This window comes from Salvelinus sp. IW2-2015, unplaced genomic scaffold (genome assembly GCF_002910315.2).
Source record: "Salvelinus sp. IW2-2015 unplaced genomic scaffold, ASM291031v2 Un_scaffold4396, whole genome shotgun sequence".
NCBI classification, from domain to species: Eukaryota; Metazoa; Chordata; class Actinopteri; order Salmoniformes; family Salmonidae; genus Salvelinus; species Salvelinus sp. IW2-2015.
The window spans coordinates 52,717-63,083 of record NW_019945666.1 but is presented as its reverse complement, the minus strand read 5'-3'; the positions used below and the strand labels follow the sequence as shown (position 1 = coordinate 63,083).

The following is a 10,367-nucleotide window of genomic DNA, read 5'->3' as shown; positions in this document are numbered from 1 at the left end:
TGTAAGTAGAGTAGAAGGTAGTAGAGGTAGATGCGACAGGACACCAGAGATAGAGCGGACAAACACAGAGAGAGATAGACAGAGAGGTAGAGTGGGTAGAGGTAGAGGGTAGTAGAGGTAGAGGTAGTAGAGGTAGAGGTGGTAGAGGTAGTAAGAGGTAGAGGACAGACCCAGAGAGGATAGAGAGAGATATACACGAGAGGTAGAGAGAGGTAGAGGTGGTAGAAGGAGACGAGAGAGGTGAGATAGTAGAGGTAGTAGGTGTAGAGTTAGCTAGAGGCAGGAGAGACAGAAATGGAGAGACTAGAAAGAGAGTAGTAGAGGTAGAGGTAGTAGAGGTAGAGGGTAGTAGGTAGACGAGACAGACACAGGAGAAAAGACAGAGAGGTAGTAAGGTAGTAGAGGTAGAGGGGTAGTGAGGTAGTAGAGGTAGAGAACAGAGCACAGAGAGAGAATAGACAGAGAGGTAGAGGTGGTAGAGGTAGAGGAGATAGAGCGTGAGAGCAGACAACAGAGAGAGAATGACAAGCTATAGAGTAGTAGAGGTAGTAGAGGGATGGGTAGACGAGTAGGAGAGCAGACACAGAGAGAGATAGACAGATGAGGTAGAGTGGTAGAGTACGAGGTAGTGAGGTAGAGAGTACAGACACGAAGAGAGCAGAAGAGGAGGTAGCTAGTAGGTAGAAGTGCGAGGGAGTAGGAAGGTGTAGAGGTAGAGAGACAGACACAGAGAGAGGATAGACAGAGAGGTAGTAGAGGTAGTAGGGTAGTAGAGGTAAGGAGTAGAGAGACACACAGAGAGAAATAGAAGGGTAGTAGAGGTAGTAGACGTAGTAGAGTAGTTAGTAGAGCTGCGTCTTGGTAGTTAGAGGTAGTAGAGGTAGTAGAGGTTAGAGGTAGTAGAGGTAGTAGAAGGAGAGACGAAGCAGAGAGAGATAGACAGAGAGGTTAGTAGAAGTAGGTAGAGGTGTAGAGGTAGTAGAGTAGTGGTAAGAGTAGAGGGGTAGTAGACGTAGTAGAGGATAGAGGCGTAGTAGAGTAGTAGGGGTGTAGAGGTATAGAACGTAGTAGAGTAGTAAGAGGTAGAGGGTAGTAGGACGTAGACGTGTGAGTAAAGGAGTAGAGAGACAGGACACAGAGAGAGATAGGACAGGATTTAGAGAGGTAGTAGAGGTAGAGGTAGAGGTAGTAGCAGGTAGAGGTAGTGAGGTAGAAGAGACAGGAGGTGAGGAAGGAGGCAAACCAGGGCAGACCACCTACTCTCTCACCTCTAGTTCACCAGTGAAAGTCCTTTCAGAGCAGAGCTTCTCACTCCAGAGACGGGTGGCCTAACAAGCATACAATTATACTAACTAGTAGCCTAACATATAGTATACTAATAGTAATGAACCATTCATATATTACTAACATAGAATTCTAGCTATTTCATATATACTAACTAGTATCAACTATTCATGTATTTATAACTAGTATCTAACATTACATATATACTAACATAGAATCTAACCATTCAATATACTACAACTCGTTAACTATTCATATATGCTAACTGCGTATCTAACCCGACTCATATATCCTAACGTATGAATCTAAACTATTTCTCACTATATACTAACTAGTATCTAACCATCATATTACTAGACTATATATCTAACTATTCGAATAACTAGTATCTAACTATTCAGTATTATAACTTAGTACCAAACCCCATAACCAGTAATTTCAGAGGCAGAGCAGCTGTAGTACACCACATGTGGCCAGACAAGGGGCACTGTGACCCAGGCGGTGACAGTGCTGCTGAGAGAGACTGAGGCTTGTCTCCAAATCGCATCAGGCTCTGCTGTCTGTCTGTCTGTCTGTCTGTCTGTCTGTCTGATCTGTCTGTCCTGTCTGTCGTCTGTCTGTCTGTCTGTCTGTCTGCTTGTCTGTCTGTCTGTCTGTTCTGTCTGTTCTGTCTGTCTGTCTGTCTGTCTGGCCTGTCTGTCTGTCTGTCTGTCTGTTGCCTGCCTGCTGCCTGCTGGCTCCTTGTTCTAGTGCATTATGCTACTGCTACTGCTTTTTGGCACATACACAGTATTCTCTTTAGGTACCTGCTGCTCCTCAGAGTAGGAGAGAGCGATTCAGGAGCTCACAGACAGCACTTCACAACAGCCCTTCCTTCCTGTCCACACTGGGTCACGTGGAGGAGCAGGTGAAGAGAGAGAGCTGGCAGAGACACTAGAATTACCTTCACATCCGAAGCTCTAGAGAACTCCTCACATCCTGACTCTAGAACTACCTTCACATCCGAGTCTTAGAACTACCTTCACATCCCGAGTCCTAGAATACCTTCACATCCTGACTCCTAGAACTACCGATCACATCCTGACTCTCTGGAATATACCTTCATCCATCTGACTCTAGAATCTTCACTCTGATTCCTGACATACTTCACATCCTGACTCCTGAACTAACCATTCACATCCTGACTCCTGGAACTCCGTTCACATCTGACTCTCTAGAACTACCTTACATGCCTGACTCCTGGAACTACCTTCACATCCTGACATCCTCCTAGAACTACCTTCACCTCCTTTACTCCTGGAACTCCTTCCACACTCTCTGTCTATCTCTCTCTGTGTCTGTCTCTCTACCTCTACTACCTCTACCTCTACTACCTCTACCTCTACCACCTCTGTCTCTCTACCTCTACTACCTCTACCTCTACTACCTCTACCTCTCTGTCTATCTCTCTCTGTGTCTGTCGCTCTCTCTCTCTGTGTCTGTCGCTCTCTCTGTGTGTCTGTCGCTCTCTATGTGTGTCTGTCGCTCTCTATGTGTGTCTGTCTCTCTCTCTGTGTCTGTCTTAGTCTGTGTCTGTGTCTATCTCTCTCTCCGTCTGTGTCTCTCTCTCCGTCTGTCTCTCTCTCTCTCTGTCTGTCTCCTCTGTCTCTGTATCTCTCCATCTGTCTCTCTGTGTCCGTCTCTCTCCGCCTGTCTCTCTGTGTCTCTGTCTCTCCTCTCTCCCCTCCCCTTTCCCCCTCGGTCTTATTTCGTCTGACATACACTACATGACAACAGTATGTGGACAACTGCTCGTCGAACATCTCATTCCAAAATCATGGTCATTAATATGGAGTTGGTCCCCCCTTTTCTGTTATAACAGCCTCCACTCTTCTGGGAAGGCTTTCCACTAGATGTTGGAACATTGCTGCGGGGACTTGCTTCCATTCAGCCACAAGAGTATTAGTGAGGTCGGGCTCTGATGTTTGGCAATTAGGCCTGGCTCACAGTCGGCGTACCAATTCATCCAAAAGGTGTTCAATGAGGTTGAGGTCAGGGCTCTGTGCAGGCCAGTCAAGTTCTTCCACACCGATTTAGACAAACCATTTCTGTATGGACCTCGCTTTGTGCCAAGGGGCATTGTCATGCTGAAACAGGAAAGAGCCTCCCCCAAACTGTTTGCCACAAAATTGGAAGCACAGAATCGTCTAGAATGTCATTGTATGCTGTAGTGTAAAGATTTCCTTTCACTGCAACTAAAGGGCCCGAACCAGCCCCCAACCATTATTCCTCCTCCACCAAACTTTACAACAACACCACTTACAGTTGACCGGGGCAGCTCTAGCTGGGCAGAAATTTGACTAGCTGACTTGTTGGATAAGGTGACTTCCTATGACGGTGCCACGTTGAAAGTCACTGAGCTCCTCAGTATGGGCCATTCTACTGCCAATGTTTGTCTATGGAGATTGCATGGCTGTGTGCTCGATTTTTTTATACACCTGTCAAGTTGAAGGGGTGTCCACATACTTTTGCATACAGTAAATAGTGTAACCTCTGGCTTAACCTAGTGCTTCTCCGAGACATGCATATGGAGCGACAGGGAGAGAAGGTTTTAGTCATGAATAAATTCTATCAGACATTCAGTTGGTACCTGACTGGTTTGTAAAGAGAGGAACTGGAGCTTCCGTATTTTTTTATTTTTTTATTTCACCTTTATTTAACCAGGTAGGCTAGTTGAGAACAAGTTCTCATTTGCAACTGCGACCTGGCCAAGATAAAGCATAGCAGTGTGACACAAACAACAACACAGCAACAACAACAAAGTTCTGACATTAAAACCTAGACACTTTAAAAAAATATATATATTTGGTGGGAAAGAATGATGGTAGCCTCAACGGTATGGCCCTGCCTGCAGTTTGAAATGAGTTGCAGGCGATTTCGCCAGCCAATGCTAAGTAGCATTAGCACAATGACATGTAAAAGCTAACACACAGCACTAACACTAGCAGCAACAAGGAACCCCCTCACCTTTCATAATCCATTGAGAACAGAGACCTGGTTTTCTCTCAGAACTCAACTAATCCTACTCAATGACCATATCTGCTCCTTTAAAACCGAGGATCTTTGGACACGTGGCTTTCTCCAATAATATAAGTCAACTAAGATAATGATAATCTACTTCTTATACCCAGATAATCACATCTGAAACCTTGCTTTATATCATGTCATATTGTGTTGTGTTCTAGACAGTAATGTCGCAGTTGTAAATGAGAACTTGTTCTCAACTAGTTAAATAAAGGTGAAATAAAAATGTTATTCTGATCTTGTTCTCTAGGAGATCCCATTCTACCACATCTGGAAGGGTTCCCAGCGGTTCCTCCACTGCACCTTCACCCTGGAGCGGCTCAACCTCAGTACCTGTGAGCTCACCTGTCAGCTGTGTGTCTGGCAGGTAGAGGGGGAGGGACAGAGCTTTAGCCTGGACTTCAACATCGCCAAGGTAACACTCAGGTCTCATACAGTGAATTCAGAAACTATTCAGACCCCTTGGCTTTTTCCACATTTTGTTACGTAACAGCCTTATTCTAAAAAGCAATAAATTGTTTTCTTCCCTGATTATTCTACACACAATACCCCATAACGACAAAGCAAAAACAGGTTTTCATGAATTTTAACAAATTTATTAGGAATATAAAAAAATATATGACATTTACATAAGTATTCAGACCCTTTACTCTGTACGTTGTTGAAACACTTTTGGCAGCGATTACAGCCTCAAGTCTTCTTGGGTATGACGCTACAAGCTTGGCAAATCTGTATTTGGGGAGTTTCTCCCATTCTTCTCTGCAGATCCTCTCAAGCTCTGTCAGGTTGGATGAGGAGCATCGCTGCACAGCTATTTTCAGGTCTCTCTAGAGATGTTCGATCAGGTTCAAGTCCGGGCTCTAACTGGGCCGCTCAAGGACATCCACAGACTTGTCCCGAAGCCACTCCTGCGTTGTCTTGGCTGTGTGATTAGGGTCATTGTCCTGTTGGAAGGTGAATTTTCGCCCCAGTCTGAGGTCCTGAGCGCTCTGGAGCAGGTTTTCTTCAAGGATCTCTCTGTACTTTGCTCTGTTCATCTTTCCCTCGATCCTGACAAGTCTCTCAGTCTCTGACGCTGAAAAACATCCCCACAGCATGATGCTGCCACCACCATGCTTCACCGTAGGGATGGTGCCAGGTTTCCTCCAGACGTGACGCATGGCGTTCAGGCCAAAGAGTTCAATCTTGCTTTCATCTGTCCAGAGAATCTTGTTTCTCAAAGGTCTGAGATTCTTCAGGTGCCTTTTGGCAAACTCCAAGTGGGCTTTCATGTGTCGTTTACTGAGAAGTGGTTCCGTCTGGCCACTCCACCATAAAGGCCTGATTGGTGGAGTGCTGTAAAGATGGTTGACCTTCTGGAAGGTGCTCCCATCTCCACAGAAGAACTCTGGAGTTCTGTCAGAGTGACCATCGGGTTCTTGGTCACCTCCCTGCGAAGGCTCTTCTCCCCCGATTGCTCAATAGTTTGGCCGGGCGGCCAGCTCTAGGTAGAGTTTGGTGATTCCAAACTTCTTCCATTCAAGAATGATGGAGACTGTGTTCTTGAGGACCTTCAATGCTACAGCCATTTTTTGGTACCCTTCCCCAGATMTGTGCCTCAACATAATCCTGTCTCTGAGCTCTACGGACAATTCCTTCAACCATATGGCTTGATTTTTGCTCTGACATGCACTGTGCAGTCAATCACGGATTGACTGCACACTTTAATAATGTTTACATACCCTACATTACTCATCTCATATGTATATACTGTAATCTATACCATCTACTGCATCTTGCCTATGCCACACGGCCATCGCTCATCCATATATTTATATGTACATATTCTTATTCAATCCCTTTACACTTGTGTGTATAAGGTAGTAGTTGTGGAATTGTTAGGTTAGATTACTTGTTGGTTATTACTGCATTGTTGGAACTAGAAGCACAAGCATTTCACTACACTCACATTAACATCTGCTAACCATGTGTATGTGACCAATAACATCTGCTAACCATGTGTATGTGACCATTAACATCTGCTAACCATGTGTATGTGACCATTAACATCTGCTAACCATGTGTATGTGACCATTACCACTCTGCAAACCATGGTTATGTGACCAATAACATGTGCTAACCATGGTGTATGTGACCATTAACATCTGCTAACCATGTGTATGTGACAAATAACATCTGCTAACCATGTGTATGTGAACAATAACATCTGTTAACCATGTGTATGTGACCAATAACATCTGCTAACCATGTGTATGTGACCAATTAACATCTGCTAACCATGTGATGTGACCATAACATCTGCTAACCATGTGTATGTGACAATAACAACTCTAACCATGTGTATGTGTACATAACAATAACATCTGCTAACCATGTGTATGTGACCATTAAAATCTGCTAACCATGTGACATAACACTGCTAACCATGTGTATGTGACCAATAACATCTGCTAACCATCGTGACCATTAACATCTGCTAACCATGTGTAGTGACAATAACATTGCTAACCATGTGTATTGACAATAACACTGCTAACCATGAGTGACAATAACATCTGCTAACCATGTGTAATGTACCATGTAACATCTGCTAACCATGTGACCAATAACATCTGCTAACATGTGTATGTGACCATTAACATCTGCTAACCATGTGTAATGTGACCAATACAATCTGCTAACCGTGAACCATATAAGCATCTGCTAACCATGTGTATGTGACCAATTAACATCTGCCTCACCATGTGTAATGTGACCAATAACATCTGCTAACCACTGTGTATGTGACAATAACATCTGCTAACCATGTGTATTGACCATAACATCTGCTAACCATGTGATATGTGAACCATTAACATCTGCTAACCATGTGTATTGACCAATAACATCTGCTAACCATGTGTATGTGACCATTAACATCTGCTAACCATGTGTATTGACCATATAACATCTGCTAACCATGTGTGACCAATAACATCTGCTAACCATGTGTATGTGCAACATCTCTACTCCATGTGAATGATGCATAACATCTGCTACCATGTGTATGACCAATCATCTGCTAACCATGGTAATGTGACCATTAACATCTGCTAACCATGTGACCGAATAACATCTGCTAACCATGTGTATGTGACCAATAACATCTGCTAACTCATGTGTATGTGACCAATAACATCTGCTAACCCATGTGTATGTGACCAATAACATCTGCTAACCATGTGTATGTGACCATTAACCTTTGATTTGATCTGAGCTCAATTTCGAGTCTCATAGCAAAGGGTTTTTATGTAAATGAGGTATTTCTGTTTTTTTGTTTTTTTTATATATACATTTCGCAGACATAAAAAATCTACAAACCTGTTTCTATTTGTCATTTATGGGGTATTGTGTGTAGATTGATAAGGGGGGGGGGGGAATGTATTTAATGCATTTTAGAATAAGGCTGTACCGTAACAAAATGTGGGGAAAAGCCAAGTGGTCTGAATACTTTCAGGATAACGCTGTATAATGTATGTCACACTATGTCTCTCCAAGATATGTGCTGATAAGATACCAAAAGAGACTATTTTCTGTCTCTTAAATAAACAATAATAATAATAACAATAAAAACAATACAGTTATTTAATATGTTGGCTGCTACTGTCTATAATCCTGTTTTTATTTGGTTCATATGACCTAAAAATACAACAGTCCCCTGGACTATATAGTTCATGGCTCGTAGCTATACAGAACGTGTTCGGCTGGAACTCTCTCTCTGTGTATATCTCTATATGTTCCTATATAACCTTTTATATATTCCTCTGGTCCTATAGGACAGTCGGCCCCTGGACCCGGAGTTCCTGCTGATGGACAATAACCTGAATGGTACGGCTCTAGCAGGACCCAGTGCTTTCCAGATCCCCTATCTCATCAGGCAGAAGATCTGCAGCAGCCTGGATACACCTTGTCCCAACGGGGCCGATTGGAGACTGTTGGCCCAGAGACTCAAACTGGACAGGTAACGAACCCTAACCACCGACCCTAAACTAGAGACTCAAACGGGACAATTAACTAATCCTAACCCTAACCCTAACCTTTGGGAGAGTAAACAAGGCCCTATGTACAGTGCATTGGGAAAGTATTCAGACCCCTTGACTTTTTCCACATTTTGTTACGTTACAGCCTTCTTCTAAAATGGATTAAATTGTTTGTTTTTTCCCTCATCAATCTACAGACAACACCCCATATAATGACATAGCAAAAACATTATTTTTTCATTTTTGCAAATGTATTACAAATAAAAAACTGAAATACAACATTTACATAAGTATTCAGACCCTTTACTCAGTACTTTGTTGAAGCACCTTTGGCAGCTATTACAGCCTCAAGTCTTCTTGGGTATGACGCTACAAGCTTGGCACACCTGTATTTGGGGAGTTTCTCCCATTCTTCTCTGCAGATCCTCTCAAGCTCTGTCAGGTTGGATGGGGAGCGTCGCTGTACAGCTATTTACAGGTCTTTCCAAAAGATGTTCGATGGGGTTCAAGTCCGGGCTCTGGCTGGGCCACTCAAGGACATTCACAGACTTGTCCCGAAGCCACTTCTGCATTATCTTGGCTGTGTGCTTAGAGAGAGTGCTCTGCACATTTTCTGTCCAGGGCCAGACCAAACGGGCTTCTACCGGGTCTTCCTTCTAGTCTCCTCCCCTTATCTTCTTTGAAGAAGTGTACGGACAGAGGACGAGCTACAATGGAAGAAGTGTTCCTGTCGTTTCACTTGCACCACTTTCCACTCATGCGATCATTGTGAAAGAAAGAGGCCAAGGTGGGGAAGATGTATGGAGAGGGACAAGAAGTCTGAGTCCTTTCCGGGTCACCTTTCAGACTACTCCTCTCTTGGTAAAGGCTAGGGAGGAGAGACGAGAGTGGATTTCTTTAGATGATTCTATCTTCTTCTGGTCCAAGGGAGGGGAGAGACAGAGGGGGAGTGTTCCGGTCCCTTCCATGCCTGTTCCCACTCTCCTCCCACTCCATCACTCACATTTGATCCACTAGGAAGAAGAAACTGTCATCCTCCTACTGAGCTGAAGGACTGGTCCCAAACCGCACCTTATTCAATCCCTATACGGTGCACTACTTCTGGCCAGGGTCCATAGGAAGTCGCATAGGGCTCTTGTCAACAAAAAAAGTAGTGCACTATATAGGGAATAGGGTGCCATTTGGGACGCAGGCAACATGTGAGGAAGGACAGGGGTCACTGCATTTAGGCTATTGATTGGTTTCGGTTTGATCTGAAAAGGTCAAGGCCTGGAAGCAGAAAAGGTCATTTCCTACTTAAATGTCAACTTCCTTTCGGGGATTAAGGGATAAAGTTTCTCTGTGTGTTTATGTTGGATTAATGGCCCTTTTTATGATCAAATGCAAAACGGGGATCTGCACTGCTGAAGGGATGAAACGTCTAGAATGATGGTTTGATGTATATTGTTGGCTTACAAGTATAGTGTAGTATAGGTTGGTGTAATATAGTGCAATATAGTACACTGTGGTATGGCATAGTATAGTACAGTATATTGTAGTATAGTGTAGTGCACTATAGTTTAGTGTAATATAGTATAGTGTAATATGGTGTAGATAGTATAGTGTAATATGGTGTAGTATAGTATAGCGTGGTATGGCATAGTGTAGTGTAATATGTTGTAGTGTAGTATAGTGCAGTGTAATATGTTGTAGTGTAGTATAGTGGGGTGTAAATATGGTATAGTGGCAATATAGTGTAGTATAGTATAGTATAATATGGTGTAGTATAGTATAGTGTGGTATGGCATAAGTGTAGTGTATATGTTGTAGTGTAGTATAGTGCAGTGTAATATGTTGTAGTGTAGTATAGTGGGGTGTAATATGGTATAGTGCAATATAGTGTAGTATAGTATAGTATAATATGGTGTAGTATAGTATAGTGTGGTATGCATAGTGTAGTGTAATATGTTGTAGTGTAGTATAGTGCAGTGTAATATGATGTAGTGTAGTATAGTGGGGTGT

At 43.2% G+C, this 10,367-nt stretch overlaps 1 protein-coding gene across 1 annotated transcript in view; it reads left to right on the top strand.

The window, feature by feature from the left end:
- Positions 1–8,351, top strand: part of LOC112077228 (netrin receptor UNC5A-like) — a 45,745-nt gene extending 37,394 nt beyond the window's left edge. The window contains exons 2-3 of the mRNA XM_024143787.2: positions 4,598–4,762; positions 8,163–8,351. Coding sequence (XP_023999555.2) covers positions 4,598–4,762; positions 8,163–8,351 — 354 coding nt within the window. The remainder of the gene's footprint in view (positions 1–4,597; positions 4,763–8,162) is intronic.
- The last annotated feature ends 2,016 nt before the right edge of the window (positions 8,352–10,367 follow it).